This window comes from Bipolaris maydis (assembly GCF_028858645.1).
Source record: "Bipolaris maydis strain C4 unplaced genomic scaffold PSV08scaffold_15, whole genome shotgun sequence".
Taxonomy (NCBI): domain Eukaryota; kingdom Fungi; phylum Ascomycota; class Dothideomycetes; order Pleosporales; family Pleosporaceae; genus Bipolaris; species Bipolaris maydis.
The window spans coordinates 962,688-984,087 of record NW_027093871.1 but is presented as its reverse complement, the minus strand read 5'-3'; the positions used below and the strand labels follow the sequence as shown (position 1 = coordinate 984,087).

Below are 21,400 nucleotides of genomic sequence, written 5' to 3'. Positions count from 1 at the left end.
TGGCAAGGGACGTTGTGGCCCTATTGCTGGCTTTCTTAGAGACTGTGATGAGGGTTGGGACTGCAGTGCTGGTGCAGTAGAGGTAGAATAGCTAATCTCGGGGGGAGATGGTAATCCCTTTATTGACTGCGATCGGGATGGTGAGAGTCGAGTAGGAGTTTGCAAAGGCGAAGTAGTGCCTGAGTCAATGGAGGAGATAGATGGAGTATTTCTATCTCTATGCTCAGTGTTGTCGGGTGACTGTTGGGAGCGCTTCTTTTTCTGCTTTTCTTGCCAATGGATATCAGAATCAACTGCTGAGGGGGCTCACACCAGGAAGTACTCACTGAATAGATGCAGCATGTGGATTGGAACACAGATGGTTCAGTGTCCGGAGCGCAGGCAGTCTCTTTAAAACATGATGCTCTACAGCTAGTAGGCGGGGCACGTATGCTTGCATGGCATTGACCATCGGGCTGTAATCCCAGACCGCAGATACCGGAGCATTCCCAATGCGTCATTCCTGGTTCACATGGCAGCTAGTTCAGCTAGTCCCAGGACGAAGGTATGTCCAAGGTACCCATTGTGGCTTGAGCTGATAATTCAGGCCGTCGATCCCTACATCAGGGTTGAAAGGATAAGCTTGGCATTCCTTCTGTGCGTGATATACAGTATTGGCGCGTACAGATGGCCTCTATGCCAAACCCACCTATCGTCTAGGTGTGGGGTGCGGCGCATGTTCCGTTGCAGGCTCAGCCCGGCAAAGCAACCAAGCACGCAAGGTGATAGGCAGGGCTACATATGTGGAGCCCAATAATTGTTGTGATACTATCAAGTGTGACAATGGCGTAAGTATGACCCTTGACGGTTCATATTAGATAGATACACCAGACTATTGTTAGGACATAGCTGCCTGCAAAAACACTGCCCTGGTGGCTTGGAGATTGCCTCTTTATTGCCTATGTAGTCAAAAAACCAATGGCATGAAACACCAAATTTGGTAGAGAGGGTGTAGACAGTGTTTGGAGGCCTGCTAGTCTCGCGAGAGATGTAAAAAAAATGCACAGTGTATGTGGGTGTGCACTAGTGGCAAAGGCGGAGACGCAGCATACTCTACACCTGAGAGTACATGGCCGTAGTCCAAGAGCGGCTGGGAGGCGTGATGTGCATCTGATTTAGAAAAAAACGAAGCCGGCTCTCGAGGCTGTCGTTGGTGGATGGCGAATTGCAGCACTCTAGCACTAGCGTAGATCAGGTTGTGATCAGTAACCACAAGCGGATCTGCGGGTCGAGGAACGGACCTCCCGCTGTGACGACTGGGATGGCCCTGACCGTCGCTTCGTCGTTTTGTCGCCGACATGAGCCAGCCACGAGCGTGATCAGCAGCCAGCATCATCGATGCGCAGCCGGCTAAGGCGAGAAATGGTCAAGCCCAGTAGTTGATCTCTCAAGCAATACCCGCCCTCCCAGTCCGCGGACGGCTCGCTTATCGATCCTCCAAACACCATGCCCTCACCCTGGGATTGCTTTCTTTGCTTGCAATGAAGCCATGTTGGAGACAGCAAACGGGGGGGTTTCCTAACTGGGGCGTGGGCGGCGTACATGGCCTTATATGTACGGGATGCGCGATGTTCAGCTCGCCATTCGACGGCAGGGCGTCGCAGCAGGCGGGAGGAGAGCTGAGGTTGCTTTTGCCGGCCTTCCACGGTACGTCATGCACGCCGTCCGCTCCATTGGCTGCAGATCCCAGGCCTGCATTCTTGTCTCCGCCTCCACTCGACTGCATTTCTCACGCTTCCTCCAAATGACCATGCATAACACCTTGACTTTTTGAGAACAGGCTATCCTGCAGTATTCCTCATCTGGCGCCCCATCAACGCCACTGTCCATTTTCAGATCGTCATCCCGCGAGCACTCCATGCTTTATCGAGCTGCTCGGCAAACCCGCCAGCCTCTGGACCACACGGCCATGGCGAACCATTGCTATCCTCGACTTGCCCCAGCATCATCTGAAACCTCAGTTATGGATTGCTTTTTTCTTGTCGGCATCAACATGTTACTGCTGTTCACTGTTCAACTTGTGTATTGCTTTCAAGATTGGGCGCCAGCCCAAAGCATGATAGCCGACAACCCCAGCGCCATAGGCACAAGTGTTTTTGACTGACATGTGCTCCCATAGCTTTGGCACGTCACCTCACACGTGCTGTTGAGTAAAAGGTCGCCGGTCCCCTTTTGTAGACAAGCCGTTGCTTATTGGGCGCAACGACATGACGCGGCACGGTTCATAGTTCAACCCGTCATTTCGCGGCCATATCCCGTCAGACCACTGAAAAAAAAGACGCGTGGCTGTAATAGACCAGATGTGCAAGGCTGAGGTGCCTGAGGTGCACCAAACATGCATCTCTGCATCTCTTCAACACACTTTCCCCTGCTTAACATACGCTAATCGTGGTGAAATCCGCCAAGCGCCGCTCAGTCGGTTGCTTCTTCCGAGCGGCAAGCCGCACCAATATACATGGACAAGGGTGAGGCCACTCCGTTCTGTTCAGCCCTCAAGACACCAGGTGCAGGGATGCTGGCCGTGCAGCATCTATGGAGATAGTAAAGCGGGGCGTGTCGTGGCATGCTTGTGATGATCTTGCACAAGGGCTATCAATGCTTCGGTAGCAGTCTGCCTGCAGCCATCAATAAGCAGCATCCCCCGCTTTATCGGCTCCTCCGTCTTCGTCCTTGCAGTACGCACATACACCTGCATTTCATTCTCTTGAACCCAAGTGGAGCACTTGGCTAGCCGCACACTGCTCCGGTTGTGTTTGAATCAGGTCTGGTCTGCTTGGGTAACGAGCCAGTCTAGTCTTTAAGCATGAAATCCATGAATGATGGCATCTTGCATTGGTCCATGACTATTTGATATGGTGATAATGATTTACCGACGCACTAAAGAAATAATCAGAGGATATCCGACGGAAGCGCACATGCAATGGTGAAAGTGACTGTCGACCCTAGCACCCCCTCATCAGAAAAAATGGCAGTGGTTGTCAGTGCGGGTACTGTATAAGTCATACTGTCCGCACTAATCACCACTGCCATTTTTTCTGATGAGGGGGTGCTAGCATGAATGGGGATGACGTTTCCATGATCTAATTGCCTCGCATCAGCCTATCCACGTTTTGCTCTAATTTGGCGTAACTTGTGTAGGTGTACTCCAGTACGCACTGATTACGCAGATTTACCTGGTAATCTTGGGGACTCGCTACCAGACATGTGCATGTTGTAAACTGACCCCTACACCTACTATTCTCTACATTCTTGCTTAGCAACCACTGCACTCCCCAATGTCCTATGCCACTGACCGATCTGCTCCCCAAGCTTCTGGTAGGGCTGGGATGTTCTGTCGACAAGACGAATGGGTGTTGAGAGTGACTGCTACGTGGTCGTCGTTTGCGGGTGACACGTCACGTGCACGGAGGTACGCAGACTTTGGTACGGTACCTTGGAGTTGGTTTGTTTTTCTTGCCTGCTACACATGCCATGCCTGTCGACAGGGACGCCCCATGCCTGGCTTGTGTTTGCACAAGATAGCATGGGTTCCCCATACCAGCTATACACATGTCAGGCTGTAACAACATGGAGGGCCTGGGCACTTGGGTTCTGTCATGCTCGAAGGCAGATGGTAGAGTATCGGGAAGAGAGAGACTGTGTGTTGTTGAGTCCAGGGGCAGTTCACGGGCCTCGGGCGTCGGCTCCCCAGCATGTCCAGCCTGGCTCGCAACGAGTGAATTGTCGCCGTGATGATGGCGTAAGAACAGTCAGGCAGAGGGGGCGTGGCTGACCATTTGCCGTCAGCCAGGCCGAGAACAAGAGGCTCACTACCCCGCGTCTCGATGGATGGGCTGCCCCGCCCCGCACTCTCTGCCCAGACGCGGGGCCAATCACGGCTTTCGGATTGCTTAGGCGTCCACGCAGATAGGAAATCGGAAGCCTTCCGACCGATAACGCAGTTTCGGAAGGGCGTGTTATGTAGTTCCGAGGTTACTTGCTCGCATTTGCTGGCACGACGCCGGCTCACCATTACCACACGATTGCCTTATTTCTACTTTCTACTGCCTGTCACTCCATTGTGCTCCTCCACGCTCATCTCTCCTTCTCTTTTTTGGTCCGAGTCTCCCAACATAGTTTTCGGCGTCCACACTCATCATGTCTCCACCGTCCGCGACTGAGACCCAGGCGCCCGAAGAAACAAAACCAAGCACGGCTGTGCCCCTGGAGCCTGGTCTGAGCGAAAAACAGGCCAAGGGAATGCAGCTCAGTTTCCAAGGGCCACCCAAGTTCGACGACCCGCTCAAGGAACGCGCATACCTAAAGGGCCGCCTCGCTGCTGCATTCCGCATCTTTGGCAAATATGGCTTTGACGAGGGTGTGGCTGGCCACATCACTTTGAGGGTTGGTTCCTGAACCTGACAGGCTAGTACACATGCATGGTTGCTAATGCGACCAAAGGATCCCGTAGACCCCACGACCTTCTGGGTCAATCCATTCGGAGTGGCTTTCAGTATGATGAAGGCATCGGACCTCATTCTTGTCGATGCAAACGGCAAAGTCATTGACGGAGGAGAATGCCGTCTCCTGAATACAGCGGCATACATGATCCACCATGCCGTCCACGCCGCCCGCCCAGACGTCGTGGCCGCAGCACATTCCCATTCCATCTACGGCCGTGCCTTTTGCGCGCTTGGCCGCAAGCTCGACACCATAACACAGGATTCGTGCGCCTTCCACAACGACCACGTGCTTTACGAGTCGTTCAACGGAGTCGTGCTTGCGGCCGAGGAGGGCAACAATATTGCCAAGTGCCTAGGCGACAAAAAGGCTGCTTTGTTGCAGAACCATGGCTTGTTGACGGTTGGCCAGACTGTTGAGGAGGCCGTCTTCTGGTTTGTGAGCATGGAAAAGTGCTGCCAGGCGCAGCTGATGGCGGATGCGGCGGCAGCGGGCCGAGGCGGCCAGACGATCAAGATCAACGAAGAAGACGCTGTTTACACATACAAGACGGTCGGAACTCCACTGGCCGGTTGGTTTAGTGCAAAGCCATTGTTTGATGTTATTCACAAAGAGACGAATGGAGAGTACTTGGAGTAAAGGTAGAAGCATCTGCAGTAGTAGTACATTAGGTTTTTTTAACGACGTGTCTGAATAATTTGATACATGCTATGAGATCCTCTCGGGTTGTATTTGCACAGCATAGACCTAATGAGTTCGTCAAGCTGCTCGTTGGAGAAGTTGTGCACCAAGAAGTTGACGTGATGTACCTGGAAGCTCTCCTTGTCTTCCCATATCTTCTCGCTTGCCTTGGTAGCAGTACCCGACCCATCTCTACGCTACACATCGATATATCAGTCGCTAGCCCAGTCGCTACCCTCCTCTTCAGTTTTGCCCTCGTCCTCGATATCCGAAATGTCGTTTTTCAATGTGTGTTCCTTCAACGCGTAGTTTTTTTTTCGTTCATTATTGGCTCATCATCATGCTCAGAATCAGTGTCGGACCCATCGTCTTCCGAGACTTCGTCAAACTCAGCTTCCTCACCCCCATATTGTTCAAGACTATCGCGCTCAAGGATGTACTTCTTATCTTCCTCTTCTATTTCTTCAAGTGAGAGCTGCCCTGTAGCCAGAGTCGTTAGCAAGTGTGAAATATGGAGAGAGTAAACATGTGCTCAACCGCCATCTTACCATATCGAAAATACTCATCGGGGACCCAGAGCAGGTTAGCATCTACAGGCCGAGGACCTCGACCCGTTATGATTTCCAGTAACTCCTGAGCGAGGTGAAGCACCTTTTCTGCCATGCCTTCTTGTTGTGTCTCAATGATAGAACCAAATCAGATCATTGTCGCGCATGAAAAATTCGCCTACATGCCGTACAAGAAAGTGGTCAATAACGCCAAGCAGGACGATAAAGAGATGCTCTTTTGTCAATCTTTCAACTTGACCAAACAAGAACTAGCTGAGTACCTCAAACCAAGCCAGAATTCGGGTCGTTTTGGTAGGCATGACATTGACCAAAGAACTCCCAGCGCCAAAAGGTAAACAAGCCAACAGTAGCAAACAGCGAGGAGTGGTAGGGACTAGGCTGTCTACCGAGCGTAGGCTTATCTTTGATCTCCTGGAAAGATATACTGGAAGCAAGGTCCTCGAAAGCGGCGACGAACTGGAGGAGGACGATTCCAAAGAAATGGACGACGACGTGAATGCATTGCTGGTAGTAACACCATGCTTTGACAAGCCTCAGGACAGGCAGACCAAGATGTATGTTCTCTTGAAGCCAGAAAACGGCATCTGTAGTCTGTACAGCGCCTCCGAACCTGAAGACGAAGCGAAGCATTTTGTTGCGGAGATTGTGATATTGTTGAGTGTTGCACGCCATAATGGGTTCAATGGGCTCAAGGGTACCTTGATCCAGCAGGGTTCTTAAATACGTACGTTCTTACCCCGCGCTCCTTCAAGCCACAACCGATGTCCTTAAAGTCCTCCACGACGACAACATTGCTCACGGCAAGGCATTGAGAAACCAGCTTAGCAATGATATGGTCCCAGAATCACCAGTCCAGCTGTGGCAGCTACATGGAGATACTGCTGATACAGAATCTGCGCGACGACTCTATGACTCGTGGTGCATATTTATAACACACCACTATGCCGAGGCTGTCGATTTGACGACTCGTTGGCTACAGCATATCATTGAAATGCTAGAGACAGTTGTGGGCAAGAAAGAAAACCCCAGGGACGACGGCAAGGAGGAGGGCCAGGGTGACAAGGCCAAGTCGGGCTAAGGCAAAGGTCAAAAGGACGAAACCAAGGACGAAATCAAAGGGCAAAGGAAAGGGCAAGAAGACGAAGTCGACCTCCAGCAAAGCCAAGGGCAGGGATGGCAATGGCAATGGCAAAGTTGAAAAATCCGGCAAGGGCAAGGGTGACGAATGTGGTAGGGGCAGGGGCGCTACGCTTGCGTGGGCGACTCACTTGCCGTATACGTTATAGGATTCCTGTGTAGTTAAGGCACAGCTGCATAGCTCTCTTTCTACATTGCACTCTCCGCTCCTCTCCCTGCTGTACGTGAATTGCTGCAGGCATGCGGCATAGCACCGGCGAGGCCGGTGTAGAGATCAGGATTTCTGTGCAGTTAAGGCACAGCTACATAGCTCTGTTTATTGTCACTGCACCCAGCTTCGTTTTCTCTTATACGCACTACTTCACTCGACTGACCAACTTTCCTAACACCATCGCCATCTCAAAATGCAACATCTCCGCGATGGCCTGTTAGCTCCTCGCCAAAAGGCCCTCCCGAGCTCACTATGTTAGACGACGCCGCACATGACTGACAGGATGTGCGTGAATGCATCGCTCAGGGGGAAGTTGATGAAGTCCGGGGAGCAGCGTTTCACAATCGAACCTCAATCATTGATAATCGATACTGTAGCACAGGGGACGGCGTGGACTCGCTAGAAGGTTACCTTCACTCCCCGTGGCACATGTACTATCAGCTCGGCCGACACACGTCGCATGAAACGACTGACCAAGACCGCCTGGTTCTTGATATCGTCCGTATCTAGGGCAAAGGGCCATTGACTAGGCCCGTTTCTGGTTTGTACGGGATTGATATTGCACGAGCAGTCGATGGTACACTGTGGAATGACCTACCCTTCCTGGCCACTGACATGCCCGACTTCTGGATCAACAATTGCGCGCCCATGTTGGGAACACAGCGCCTCAACTTCGCGACTTTCTTGGCTAGACTGGCGTCGACTAGGGTTAGCAAGGACCGAATATGTCAGATCGCCCTCGTCCTATTTCGGTCAACTTTTGAAGACAGGCGAGAACTACGCTACTCGGAGGAGCCGGATGATGAACAGAAGAGTCGAAAAATCGATCATTTCGATATTGCACACTTGTCGCCAGCGGCCTATGCGTGGTTCAAGGAGGCCGGTTACAATCTCATCCAACTCTCGGATGTCTGCTGGAATGATTGTCCGAGCACGATAGGTCAAGGTGGTCAGTGGTTCATCGAGTCGGAGCTTGGGAAGCGATCACCAACGGGATTCACGCCGTGGCGATGGATGTACTGGCTTAAGCGTCTCCATGGAATTCGGCTTGAGGCAAAAGAAATTAACGAGAAACGCCTAGAGCAGTATGCTACAGATGCTACCGAGCTGATGGTTATGATCGCAACTCTAGAATTCTGAGGGCTTACCGAGACGGCGGGGATGCTCTGCATCAGGAAAAACACTTGTTGTGTCTGCAGAAGGGATATGATGCCCAGAGAGGAAGAGCCCAACGAAGAGACTTGGAATGCCTGCAATGAAGGTCTTTGCCATGAATAGCCGAATGTAACGTCTGCTACCTGTTGCTGTATTGCATTCGTATGTCAGAAACCAGCGGCTGTCCACACCTCAAACCCCGTATTTGAATTAGTGGAGCAGAAGAGGGCCGAGCCAACGCGATCAACAGAGCAATGGAGACGGGTTTGTAGATGAATTGATTGTAGCCGTAATGCACCTTGCAGCGATGCCTGCCTGGCAATATCGTCAACATGTGCGCGACTCGTTGTGTAAGCCGGCTATCGAGGGTAAGAACTTGACAACAGCTTTGTCTTCGTCCGGGGTAAGATACTGCCGGCCTTGGGCGGCTTCTTGCTTCGACGGTCGTCCTAAAGGCCGATGGTGGAGGGGTCCTGCCGAAACAAAATCGAATCGATCCTTGTACAGTCAAAATCCACCACGGTAGGATTACACGGGACGGTGTGGCTTTGTTTCCCTTTTGATCAAGGCATCGGACTACTCTACTAGGCGAGAGGTTGGTGCAGTCATGTGCCCAAAAGCTCGTTCTAGGCCCCGCTTGTCGACTCGGCCGACTGCTGGACCCTGGGCTGCGACATCATCACTTCAAGAATCGCCGTTGCTGCCGCTACGCTACTGCTCTGCTAACTCTCCTAATTGTCTGCCCTGTCCCGGAGTTTTTGTTTCTCCTTACGTACGTGGTGCTTTGACTTGTTGTTCTCTCTTGAACAATCCAATTTCGACAGCTCCTGACAGCTGCACACAAGACGCGAGGCTTTTCTTAGCGCGTCATGGCAAATGCCAAAGGTCCCGCAGTAGTAATTGTCGCCAGGTACCGCCTCAACCGTATTCACGGCTCCACATTCCGAGCCTGTACCTAACATCCTTCATAGGCACGGCGCTCGGCTGGATGCTGCTGACAAGTCATGGCATCTCACCTCGCCTGCACCCTACGACCCCCCACTTACATACGGCGGCTGGTCGCAGGCAAAGGCACTTGGCCAGCGCATAGCTGCATTGCTTATTGAAAGAGACAGCCAGCAGGCAGAAGCAGCGAAGACTTTTGCTAACCACGATTCCGCGCAGCCCGACTTGGGCAAGCTGACCATCTCGCAAGATGGGCAGGCACAGGGAAGCGGTGCCCAACGACCGAAGAAGAAGAAGAAGCGAAAGATTATCATCCATTCGAGCCCGTTTCTAAGATGCGTCCAAACAAGTACTGCAGTGGCAGCGGGAATCTCGCAGGTTCAGGCATCGACCATACCAGAAATCAGCATACCAACGCTGCCCAAGGAAAAGAATAGCACATTGGGGAGCTCCTCGTCGAAAGCACCACGGACCAAACCGACATCATCGCAACCTCGAACCTTTGAACCGCTCGCCGACCCCAACCTCGAGATCCTACCCAAACCTCATACCGGGCCTGAGAGGATTCTGCTACGTATCGATGCCTTCTTGGGCGAGTGGCTGTCTCCTGAGTATTACGCAGACATCACGGCGCCTCCCAACTCGACCATGATGGTAGCTGGTGCAAAGGCGGACCTGCTGCGGCGAGGCGATTACATTCAAGAACAGCCCAATCCAAACAGCAGCAGGGGTCATTTTCCAGGCGGCTGGGCTGGAAACAAGGCTGCGGCCAATACCACACAGGGTGCAAGAATGGGCAGCTTGGCACAGGCTCTGCCCTTACGCGAACGTTCGAGCAGCTACACTGGTCCGTTGGCTGTGCCAGGCACCGTTCCAAGAGAAGCCATCTCACCACTCATGGCACCTACACCTACACCTACACCTACGCCAGGTCCTGCTAGTACATCAAGTCGTATCTACCAGCCCCCGCACCCGTCTTACTCGGTCTCCCCAGCTGATCCCATACCGCGCGGATACGTTGCCCACGCACAGGAAGCTTGTGTGCAAGTCGACTTCCAATGGGACAGTATGCGCGAACCTCAGAACTGGGGCGATGGCGGTCAGTTTGGCGACGAATGGAGCACAATGCACAAGCGCTTCAGAAGAGGTCTTGCGGGTATGTTGCAATGGTATAGGACACACGGCACTGCACCTCCCAAGAACCAGTTCCCAGGTTTCATGTTCCGAGAGCCGCTTCGTCTGACGCCGCCACGCATGTCGCAAACCAAGTCAGATCCCTTTCCGAATTTTAGCGATGGCTCAGCCGGGCCGGATGAGGAAGAGGAAGAGGTTGTGCTGATTCTAGTAACTCATGGAGCTGGTTGCAATGCTCTCCTGGGAGCCATGACTAACCAGCCTGTGCTCATGGACATTGGCCTCGCTTCTCTCTCAATGGCGGTCCAGAGGGATAAGCCTAGAGAAACACCAGCACCATCGACTTTGCACGAGCGGCGACTCTCAGTCGCGGATCCTGGTATGCCGGATACCTACGAGGTGAAGCTCTCAGCTTCAATCGACCATCTGCGGCCTGGCGTTGATCCTTCCAAACCACCTTCGGCACAGGCGCAAGTACAAGCACAGTCACCAGTTGTGTTGCCGAGTCCATTGCTAGACCATCGTCGACGATTTACGGGATCTTCGACTGCCAGTACTCCTTCCGAGACACCGTTTTCCATTGGTGAGCCCTACAGGACCCGGAACAGCTCCATGAGCAGCATGCGTCGGACCATGAGCTCGGGGTCGAACTCGAGATTCATCCAGAGTGCAACAAGTGGGGCTGCATCTCCTGCAGGAGGCCTGTGGTCAGGAGCAAGCACGCCTGCTGTAGAGGAAGAAACGGGTCTCCATTCTGCACATCAGCAAGTTCGGTCGAAGGCCACTGGTGCTACAAGTGCCGGGGTGTCTTATAGTGAACAGGACGTGAAGCCCATGCCGCAAGCAGACGGCGCGTCTGATTCAACCAACCATCTTACCAAGCTGGACTCAAAGGAAGAAAGGGAGGTGGGCGACAAATCGACTCCGCTGGTCAGCGCCGCCACTCGGAAACAGAGTGCGGTGAGTGCAACAGGTCTTTGGGGCGCAAAGGCGGCACCTAAGCCCAGCCATGGGCTCTGGGGTCCACCGAAACTTGACGACGTGTATGAGCATAGGCAGGGACCCAAGAGGAGGTGGACAATGACGGAGAGGGAGGATGATGGATAGAGATAGGGTTTTGTAATTGCTGCTTTGGACAGGGGTGAGAGGGCATCATGTTCCTTAGAAGCTTAGATAGCAAGGGCAGAGGCTGGGGTTGGGCGTCTGGGTATACATGGATACATGAACATATACACCTGTAGTACATGTATATATGTCCGACTACGTGGGCATGTTGATGAGACAAGTAGTGTGCATTAATGCTAATCTTGGCCACCCGATGGGTGTGTGGTCTTGTAAGCTTTGATTGGGTGATTGGTCATGTAGTCCCCCCACCGCGGGCCCTTGGGGGGTGACGCAAGCGCGTCTTACGGGATCATCAGCAGCTGCTGCAGGAGACACAGAGTTGCAGTGCCTTGAAAGACGACAGCCGCCGGGAGTCGCACGTGCCGTATCCGACGGTGATGCATATCTACACTGCATATGTAGATGCGCATACTACACAGCCTTTTCCCAACTTCCACAACACACACCCCCTCGCCCAACGCACAACCCGCCAGCATCAGCCATTCGCGACAACCGCGCTCGCCGCGACAACCAGCCCCAGCCAACCCATCGAGCTCAGCAACCCCACCGTTCGTCTCCACACCAGCCGCTAGACAGATCACTTGCATCCACGCGGGAGCCACAGCTCGACTTTTGATAGGAGGCGGTCGTCGGGCCGAAAGACGTCCGGGCGGGCGCACTATTAGTGCAGTACCGCACGTAGGAAGGCTTGCATTGGCACTGGGTGTGGGCGAACTATTCACGCTTTATCCTGAACAAGTTTGCAGCACAGCAACAAGTCCCGACCATGTCTGTCAAGTCAGTACACCTTTCTCTTCTCTCTCCTCCTTTCCGCTCTCTCTGTCATCATCATCGTCGTCGTCGTCATTGTTACTGCTGCCCTTGCTGCACGGTGTTGGCTGCTGGCTGCCCCTCTTCCCCCAAGGCTTTACCTGCGCCAGCCTAGGCCAGCGTGCACCCAGGGCATAAGAACGCACCCTAGCACTGCGCCATGGGCTTTGGGTCCGAGAAAATGACCAGCAAGACAAAGTCTAACCGCAAGTCTAGCTGGGTGATGCTCGCTGAGAATGGCGGCTACACCCCTCTCCCCGGCGAGCAGACGCTGTACCAGTCTCCTGCTCGAACCACGCTCTCATTGCAGACCAGCCACCGACACCCTCCGAGCGAGTCTTACTCGCAACAATGCAAGTCGGGCGTCGTCTTCCTCACCAATCGACGAGTACGATACATCCATCCTCCCTTGCCAGGCAAAACATGGCCTGACGCACCCCATCGTGGAGCTAATTTGCATCGTAGATGATCTATCTGCCCGTCAACCCAACACCACAGTTGCAGTCCTTCGCTGTTCCTATTCTCAACGTAACCGACTCGCGCGTAACAGCACCATGGTTCGGCGCAAACAAATGGGAAGCCATCATTCAGCCTGTCCAAGGCGGCGGCATTCCTCCACAGCATTCTGAGCTCGACCTCGTCCTGGAATTCAAAGAGGGCGGTGCATTCGATTTCGCAAGCATATTTGAGCGACTGAAGGAGCGGTTACGGCAAGCTATTGAGGTGGCGCGGGAGAGCGGTGGTGATGTGCAGGATGGGACCAGAGGTGTTGGTGGTGTGAACATGAACAATGTGCATCTCGACGATCTGCCGGCCTACGAAGAGAGCCGACAGCACGCTAGAGTACCCGACCCGCTACCTAGCCCGCCAATGGACAATCCAGCAGTCGGAAGTATGAGTGGTGTCGGCGGTTCCGTTGTCGCGGCGCCCGAGCCTTCAAGCCCACCAGCATCGAGCTCGCTGTCGAGCCCACGGACGCAGCAAGAGCATTTTGAACCGCCATCGGATCCACCGCCAGGCTACGAGGAGGTACAGAGGAGTAGTATCGTGGATGAGCTGGAGAGACAGGTTAGGGACAATCCGTGGCAGGATGCTGATGGTAAGCGATGAAGTCGGGCACTCTTTAGTGTGCCAAGAAATTGTTGTGTTTGAGCAGGGCGTTCCGGGGTGAGGGCAGCTTCAAATGGCTGCAACGAAATATCACGACTTACATGTATCACTTTACTTGGCTCGAATTAGATTTGAGAATGGCAGGTATAGCTAGGCCTGGGAGTTGGCTTGAAATCCGACCATATGTCTTTTCTTGGAGGCTGCGCTGAAAGGTGATGTTTCTACCCAGAAATCTCATCTGCATCAGCAACATCAGACCAACACCACCAAATATCCAAAAACGTTACAAATCCGAGCACATGACAAGCAGCACTGCGCTGACTGACATGTGAAGCGTGTTCTGACCGCCCATCCCTCCGACTCTCTCCCAAAGCATGTGAAAACTACCTTCCCCGGAAGGCATGACGACCCCCGCAAACACACTAACCCAAAGCAGTACTTACCTCGGCGAATGCGAGGCGAATGACCTAATTGCATTGAGCCGAACGCGAGAAGACTATACACCAGCTTCTCTCTCCCTCTCTCGTCTGTTCTCTACTCACCTCCCTTCTCCTACCCTCTTCTCCTTCTTCCATCTCCTAACTCACATCTCTCGTCTTCATATCGTCTTCGAGCGTCAACATGGCAAACCAAGCCCCCAACAAAGGTATGCTTTGGTGCACAGAAACATGATTTTGACACGGCATACTGACGGCGCTGCTGTACAGTACAAGAGCGCCTTACGCAGGTCGAAGGCCATCTCCTCGGTGGCTCTGCAAGCTCTAGCGCATCAACATCCAAGGGAAGGAAGAACCTCCTTGAAAAGAGGCCTGACGATGTAAGTGTTACACCAGGTTTCAGCATGACGAGGTAAGCGCCTCTTTCAGAATCTGCATACTGACAATATGCTTGACAGGTTGTTGTAACCTGCGCGCTCCGCACAGCCTTCACAAAGGGTGGAAAGGGAGGCTTCAAAGACACACAAGCAGCTGACCTTCTTCACGGCGCTTACAAAGCCATCATCGAGCGCTCAGGTATTGACCCCAAGCTTGTCGAAGATATCGCTGTCGGTGCTGTTCTCGCTCCAGGTGGTGGCGCAACAGAGTTCCGCGCTGCTGCTCTTGCTGCTGGATTCCCTACCACGACCGCCGTCAAGAGCTTGAACAGGCAATGTTCCTCTGGTCTCCAGGCGTGCGTCGACATCGCCAACGCAATCAAGTCAGGCATGATTGAAGTTGGTATTGGCGCAGGTGCAGAGAGCATGAGCACACAATACGGACCTGGCGCCGTCACAGAGTTTTCCGAGCTCCTCGAGAACCACAAGGAAGCCGCAAACTGCAAGGTACCTATGGGCGTGCTGTCGGAGCAAATGGCAAAGGCCAAGGGTATTGCGCGAGCTGAACAAGACGCCTTTGCCGCATCTTCGTTCCAAAAGGCCGTCGAGGCTCAAAAGCAGGGTCTCTTTGACGAGGAAATCGCACCCTTGACCGTCAAGTGGACAAACCCCAAGACCGACAAGGAGGAGACCATTACCGTCAGCAAGGACGATGGCGTCAGGCAAGGCATCACCCCCGAATCCCTTAGCAAGATCCGCCCTGCCTTTGCCAAGGACGGCTCTATCCACGCTGGTAACGCGTCTCAAATCTCTGACGGTGCCGCCGCTGTGCTCCTGATGAAGCGTAGCACAGCAGAGCGTCTCGGCCAGAAGATCATTGGCAAGTTTGTCCAGGCCTCCATTGTCGGTGTACCTCCTCTATTGATGGGTGTCGGCCCTGCCGCCGCTATTCCCGTTGTGCTCGAGAAGACAGGCCTGAACAAGAACGAAGTCGACATTTACGAGATCAACGAGGCCTTTGCCAGCCAGTGCCTCTACTGCATCAACGAGCTTGGCCTCGACATGAAGAAGGTCAACCCCAAGGGTGGTGCCATTGCCTTTGGTCACCCTCTCGGTGTCACTGGCGCCAGGCAAGTTAGCACTCTGCTGACTGAGCTGAGGCGAACAAAGCAACAAATTGGTGTTACCAGCATGTGCATTGGTACCGGTATGGGTATGGCTGCTGTCTGGGTTGCCGAGTAAGAAGATTATGAAGAAGAAAGAGAAAAAAACGGCAAAGTAGCTTAGACCGAGAGTATCTTGTACGATTTGTTCCATGCCTTGTCGTTAGATGTATGTATGTATGTATATGCGAATCATATGGGTTTTTCCTTTTTTTTCTTTGAAACTTTATTTTCTTGAAAATAAAGCAAAAAAAAAAATATGTGTAGCATTATGGTTGTGATGTGTCATAAGAAAAAGTAACATATGTACAAGAAATCATGGTGAATAAATATGGCCTTGTGTGGTGTGCGTCCCTTGACCATGTGTGCCATCTTGCTTCCAAAAGAAGAAGAAGAAGAAAAGGCGGAATCGCAAGTAATGGTCTTTGAGAGACTGCATATGCACGCCTCAGGCACAACCTCTTGTGCCAATTACTGCCCTTGTGCAGTGTGCGTCTCTTCTTCTCTCTTCTCTCTTCCTTCCTCTTCTCGTGTTTTTTTCCTTGTCCGTCACAACACAACCTCGGCACCGGGTATTTCCCTCTTTCTCTTTCCTTTTTCTTCTTCCCCTCTGCGTATCATTTTTGCCGCATTCTTCGTCTCTGGCCCACGGTTGAACTCCTAGCATATCTGGTCGGACTCTACGTCTTCTCCAGCGCGTCCAATGTGTGTATGTGTAAATGTAATTAAATCGTTCATTCCAAGCTCATGTGTTCATTCACCCCGCATCGATATTATAGTGGTACGGTAATTCGCCCTCACTGGGATTCAGATTCAATCGTATAACACTGCCCGCAGAGCCCAGCGAGCTCTCACTTGAATTCGGAAGAATGGTGCTCGGGCTGCGTCGTGAGCGGGCGTGAATAACTACGGATCCTGTTTCGGATTCTGAGCCGGCGAGCGATCGTTGCGAGGGCGTGCCGTAGATGGTGGAGCCGCGCTCGTGCTGACGTGAGGGTGCAGTGCGGACGGTTTGCGGAGAGTGCGGTGTGGAGGCGTCGCTACTCGATGTAGACAAGAAGCTGTTGAGAGACGACAGGGTGGATTTGCGGTCGAGTTGCGGAGTACGGTAGGGAATGTGTGAATGCGAGGAGACGGTCGAGTCCAAGCTGGATTCGGTAGGTGCAAGACTGCGTGTGTCTGACTCCACATCTAACGCGCGCGCTTCCTCAACAACGGCCGGGTCTACTTCTGTCATGCCGTTGAGAACGTCTGCAAATATGGCCATGAGGTCGCGGAATTGTGTTTCGGTTAGGCTGGCTGTGGAGAAGCGTGCATACTCGTATTGCGCGAGGAATGCAGGACCGAGCGAGGGTGGGTTCAGCAGGCCGAATTCTGCAAGTCGGGACAGGTATTCGCGCAAACCCATTGCGCGCGGGCGCTGGAGCAGTGTGACGATTCGAGCATCCGGTAGAGGTGGTGCATTATCCGGGTATTGCTGGGAGCTTTCTTCAAGCGCAGGGTCGGGCGGCGCAAGTGAGACAGCCTTCGCTTCGATCAGATTAGGAAGCTCGCAGATAACACTCCAATACTGTAGGTTAGGCAGGTCCGGTGAAGAGGGAGAAGCCCACCCAGGATGGGAAATATGTCCCCAAGGCGGCGACTTTGGAGAGACGGATATGATGGTTGCATCGGGTGCATGGTGGTGATGGCCTTTCTTTTTATGTGACTTTTCTTTGTCCTTCTTACTCTCAGCCGTTCCTGCGCGCGAAAGCGGCCCTTTCTCTTCATCTTCATCCTCGACCTCACCCCTGAGGTCCCTCGGCCTGCTCTCCCATGCAACAACGGCACTTCTCTTAAAATGCTTGACTATCATCCTCCTAACACTCTTACCCACTTCTCCCTCCTCGACCGGCACATAGCTCTTCGGTATCGCAGCAAGCACCGTCCTATTCGTGTAGATGCGCGTCGAGTAAATCAACAACACAATCAGACTCGTGAGCACATAGACTCCGCCAATGACGAACAGCTTCTGGATCTCGTTGGATTTGATCGACTGGTATATCGTGTCGGAAGGTGTTACGGCAAGGAACAGGAGCAGGATGATGAGAAGCGCCGTGTACGTGGTCGAGTACCAGATGCGGAAGAGAGGGATGCGCATGACTGCGGCTGCGATGGGAAAGGCGGCAGTACTGGTAGGGCCTAAGGAAGGAATGCATCGGTATAAGAAAATTACATATTAGAGCTACAGGAAAAGTGGTGGCTACATCACTACGCGGTAAAGAGTGAGGGCGTAAGTGTGAAGCCATGTTGACATGGCTTGCTGTGATTGTCGAAAGGAGGAAGGCGCCAAGCTACTGACGCACACGGCTGCATGCAGACCCGCACGACCCAACAGTTCCCTCGTTTCCCACAATCCCACCGTCCAAGGTGCAAGAATATAAAATTCCTCCAGGAGCCTTGTATATTAGGGCAAAATACTTCAGGACTCTTCGCACACTTCTCTTGTTTTCATCCGCATGCTTCGCGCGCCTACCCACCCCTCCCTAGGCACCATCATGTTCCATTATCTCGGCATCCCGTCTCCAGGCTCTACACACTTCCACATGAATAGTCATGGAATTACTAAAGGCTCACACAGCAAAAAACATGTTGCTAGACATGTTTCGAAACCAACGAGTTTTGAACTCTACTTGAACTTCAACCAGGGGCACCGCTGATACACGCAACGATGCGAATGGTTTCCACGACTGCTCACAAATAGCAACTGCATCATTGAAACATGAATTGTTCCGAACGCACCACCACTTTGGTGGTTTTATTTCCTCGCGTTCCCCTCATAATTCTCTTCATCGTTCCTTGAAAACTCTCAATCATCATGCATAATCGCAAAGGCTCCCTCACTTTCGGCCTGTCGCCAGCCAGGTCACGAACCGGTACACGGTGGTCAGGTCTTCTCATATTGGTCTCCCTCACCTTTCTCATTTTCTACAAGTCAAACCATTCTTTCTGGTTTCTTTCTTCTCCGTCATACGAACATTCTTGTTCTACCCACTTTTCAAAACCTTCTATATTAACCTCATCAAAGCATAGCTTCTACAGGACTACCATCCAGCACCATCCGGTAGACACCCTTGCACAGCTACCATTGCCAGCAAGTGGCCTTCCACAAAGAATACAACATAAATTCATCACTGATGCATCCTCGTATCGAGAGACAGTTGTGCGCGCGCGTCGTCACGGCGCAGTCAAAGCAACATTAAAAAGATACTGGAGTGCAGAAAAGGATGCAGCAATGGATGCAGCGATGGCTGGAAATCCGCAGTCGATTTTGACAGAACAGACCACCATTCTTATTGAAAGTCTCGAGAATTTTTGGATCATGGGACTGACGGAAGAATTCAAAGAAGCCGTCGTGGCCATTATCGAAATAAATATCCAGCCACACGACCACGTCACCAGCTTACAACACACGACGCGACTGCTGTATGCTCTGCTCTCAGCATACGACCTCCAAGAGTGTCGCGATAGTCGGCTCTTAGAAAAAGCTCTCGAGTTGGGCGACATGCTCTATACCTTTTTTGACACTTCAAGCCGCTTACCTATCACATCCTGGAATGCAACAAAAGTCGCCGACGGCGAAAAACAAGAATTATTAGGAAATGCCACTCTTGCAGAACTCACGACCTACAACCTGGCATTTGTCAGACTGTCGCAGCTCACGGGCGACATGCGATTTTACGATGCTGTAACGCGTGTCACCAATATCCTCGAATCGCAGCAAAAAAGAACCAAAATCCCCGGTCTCTGGCCCGCCGAAATCAACTTGGAAACCCTCGACCTGACTTCTCACAACACCTTCAACGTAGATGCTGCATCGGGCCCTGCATATGCACAACACACTTTGATGACCCGTCTCGTCGCCACCGCACCTACTGCATCGCCATATACCAGCATGTCCACAAGCGCCCTCGATGCCATCATCCAACACATCCTCTTCCGCCCCATAACCCCCACGAACGAGTCGGTCATGATGGCCAGCCCTGCATACACCTCTGACAGATATCACATAACCCTCACCCACAACCTTGACATTTCGTCATGCACTCTCGGCAGCACGCTCGCCTTGTCAGCAGCACTCACGCATAACGATACTCACCTTACCTACGCGCGTCTTCTAACCGAAGGCTGCATATGGACAACGCTGCACGCCCCTCCTTCTTTCAACGGCAACATGATGCCAAGAAACTTCTCGATGCTAGCCTGTTCATCGTCGGAACTGAGCAACAGTGACGAAGACTGCTCGTTTGACCCCAATGTGTGGCCAGAACAAGAGTACCCTGGGTTCGAGAAGATATGGGATAAAAAGGGGCCAAGCGTCAGGCCAGAAGTGGTAATGAGTCTGTTTACTCTGTACCGAGTTACGGGAGAAGAGAGGTGGAGAGAGGTTGGGTGGCAGATGTGGGAGGGTGTGGAGCGAGTTATGGAAGAGAAGGTTGAGCAAGCTCTTAATGGCGACGCTGAAAGAGATGATGAAGAGTTCAGGATGACGATGCAGACACTCAAGTACTTCTACTTGCTGTTCAGCAAGTCCGACCTGTTGAGCTTGGACGAGTGGGTATTTGCAAGCGATGGGGGTATCTTATGGGCAGGCAGTGTATAAGACATGAGAGGAAGGAAAGCATCGCAAGCCTAACAATGCCATGAGGTGTTATCATATCGTAATGACATTAATGCCTAACTTGTCTCAAGGCCAAGAGTCATATACACATACATAATGGATATTGAGCATCCATCACCGAGGAGCCCTGGTATCCTATCGGCAACCGAAGAGGGCCCTCCTCAGTGCGAACTTTCACGGTCGCACTCATCAACGCGTCCTCGCGTTTCATCATCTGTCCAATAAAGCAATCTCGGTATCGTCCCCACACGCGCCTCCCGCCAACGCAATCATACCCATCAAAAAAAGAGAAGAGAAGAAAAGCCTTCAGTGACCCAGATTACCAAGAGATGAAGGCTGCCCATGTACAGATGTCTAATCGTGACTGGGGATATATGTTGTAGAGTTTTGGAAAGTTTGAGAGCAAGGAAAAGAAGCCCACCTTGGAACACCATGCAATGCCGCAAAAAAAGACAAGGTTGAAGAGAATACCCAAGTCATAGCCATGTCACCTGGAGCCGGGTGGTTATTCAAGGCTGAGTGAGGAAAAAAGATTGTGGATAGAATTGCTCAAGACTTGCGGAAGTCCGACAAGACTGGGTAGATGAGCTCGAACGCCTGGTAGATCTCCTCACGGACCTTGGCACCGGTGAGGACAATCTTGCCAGAGACGAAGATGAGAAGAACGATCCTAGGCTTCATCATACGGTAAATGAGACCAGGGAACAGCTCAGGCTCATAGGACGAGAAAGTGTGATGGCGCGATGCAAGACCCTCAAGACGGATGGGGAAGCGAATGTCGCAAGAGCCGACAATGTTCTGGATCTTAAAGTCCTGTTATCAAGTTAGCGTGGCGCTGAAACATGGTTAGTGCGGCAAGACGTACGGTGAACTTGGCACTGAACCCTAGCTTCTGGATGATCCGCGCATATTTGCGGGAAGCAAGACGGCTATCATCTTCAGACTTGGCACCAGTGACGACCATCTTTCCGCTCGCAAAGACCAGAGCCGTTGTCTTTGGCTCACGAATACGCATGATGACGGCAGCAAAACGCTTGGGGTTGTACTCGGCGTTGCGGGCGTGAAGAGCAATGGTCTTGAGGTCAAGGCGAGCGGAGAGGTTGACGGTAGCGACAATGTTCTGAAGAGTAGGCACGATGCCAGAGGGCACTTGACCATTCTGGGTATCGGGAGTAGCCGCGGGAGTAGCAACACCATTCGCGTTTTCAGCGACCTGTTGAGTGTTGTGCTCAGTGGAGGGTGCAGTCATGTCCAAGTTCGCGCCTTGAGGGTAGGAGAGAGAGCCAGGGGCGACGAACTGGGAGATGAGGTTAGAATGGCGCGGCAAATGAGTGAGACATCACAAGAGCTTACCGTCTGAGCCTGTGCGGCGGTGGACGGATGAGAGGTGAGAGAGTTTGGATCCAT

At 52.5% G+C, this 21,400-nt stretch overlaps 8 protein-coding genes across 8 annotated transcripts; 6 read left to right on the top strand and 2 right to left on the bottom strand.

Moving 5' to 3' along the window:
• Positions 1-4,092: 4,092 nt before the first annotated feature.
• Positions 4,093-5,215, top strand: PSV08DRAFT_333442 (class II aldolase/adducin N-terminal). Its single transcript, XM_014225649.2, has 2 exons — positions 4,093-4,422; positions 4,480-5,215. The coding sequence occupies exons 1-2, from the start codon at positions 4,177-4,179 to the stop codon at positions 5,116-5,118; spliced, it is 885 nt and encodes a 294-aa protein (XP_014081124.1). The 5' UTR covers positions 4,093-4,176; the 3' UTR covers positions 5,119-5,215.
• An 811-nt stretch (positions 5,216-6,026) lies between these two features.
• Positions 6,027-6,807, top strand: PSV08DRAFT_356117 (uncharacterized protein; the record flags this gene model as incomplete). Its single annotated transcript, XM_014225647.1, has 2 exons — positions 6,027-6,423; positions 6,482-6,807. 2 exons carry the CDS (start codon positions 6,027-6,029, stop codon positions 6,805-6,807), a joined length of 723 nt encoding a protein of 240 aa, XP_014081122.1.
• An 885-nt stretch (positions 6,808-7,692) lies between these two features.
• PSV08DRAFT_365835 (uncharacterized protein) lies at positions 7,693-8,260 on the top strand (the record flags this gene model as incomplete). The annotated part of the gene is made up of 1 exon (XM_014225646.2): positions 7,693-8,260. One exon carries the CDS (start codon positions 7,693-7,695, stop codon positions 8,215-8,217), a length of 525 nt encoding a protein of 174 aa, XP_014081121.1. The 3' UTR covers positions 8,218-8,260.
• A 304-nt stretch (positions 8,261-8,564) lies between these two features.
• On the top strand, positions 8,565-11,661 carry PSV08DRAFT_209992 (uncharacterized protein; the record flags this gene model as incomplete). The annotated part of the gene is made up of 4 exons (XM_014225645.2): positions 8,565-8,582; positions 8,988-9,004; positions 9,204-10,894; positions 11,009-11,661. 4 exons carry the CDS (start codon positions 8,565-8,567, stop codon positions 11,416-11,418), a joined length of 2,136 nt encoding a protein of 711 aa, XP_014081120.1. The 3' UTR covers positions 11,419-11,661.
• Positions 11,662-12,427: 766 nt separating this feature from the next.
• On the top strand, positions 12,428-15,582 carry PSV08DRAFT_412402 (thiolase; the record flags this gene model as incomplete). Its single annotated transcript, XM_014225644.2, has 4 exons — positions 12,428-12,634; positions 12,712-13,345; positions 14,064-14,173; positions 14,252-15,582. The coding sequence occupies 4 exons, from the start codon at positions 12,428-12,430 to the stop codon at positions 15,410-15,412; spliced, it is 2,112 nt and encodes a 703-aa protein (XP_014081119.2). The 3' UTR covers positions 15,413-15,582.
• A 10-nt stretch (positions 15,583-15,592) lies between these two features.
• Positions 15,593-17,600, bottom strand: PSV08DRAFT_381403 (uncharacterized protein). Its single transcript, XM_014225642.2, has one exon. The coding sequence runs from the start codon at positions 17,471-17,473 to the stop codon at positions 16,091-16,093; it is 1,383 nt and encodes a 460-aa protein (XP_014081117.1). The 5' UTR covers positions 17,474-17,600; the 3' UTR covers positions 15,593-16,090.
• A 1,019-nt stretch (positions 17,601-18,619) lies between these two features.
• On the top strand, positions 18,620-20,060 carry PSV08DRAFT_365830 (glycoside hydrolase; the record flags this gene model as incomplete). The annotated part of the gene is made up of 1 exon (XM_014225641.1): positions 18,620-20,060. The coding sequence occupies one exon, from the start codon at positions 18,620-18,622 to the stop codon at positions 19,973-19,975; it is 1,356 nt and encodes a 451-aa protein (XP_014081116.1). The 3' UTR covers positions 19,976-20,060.
• A 482-nt stretch (positions 20,061-20,542) lies between these two features.
• PSV08DRAFT_188648 (transcription factor TFIID-domain-containing protein) lies at positions 20,543-21,400 on the bottom strand (the record flags this gene model as incomplete). Its single annotated transcript, XM_014225640.1, has 3 exons — positions 20,543-20,806; positions 20,859-21,290; positions 21,347-21,400. 3 exons carry the CDS (start codon positions 21,398-21,400, stop codon positions 20,543-20,545), a joined length of 750 nt encoding a protein of 249 aa, XP_014081115.1.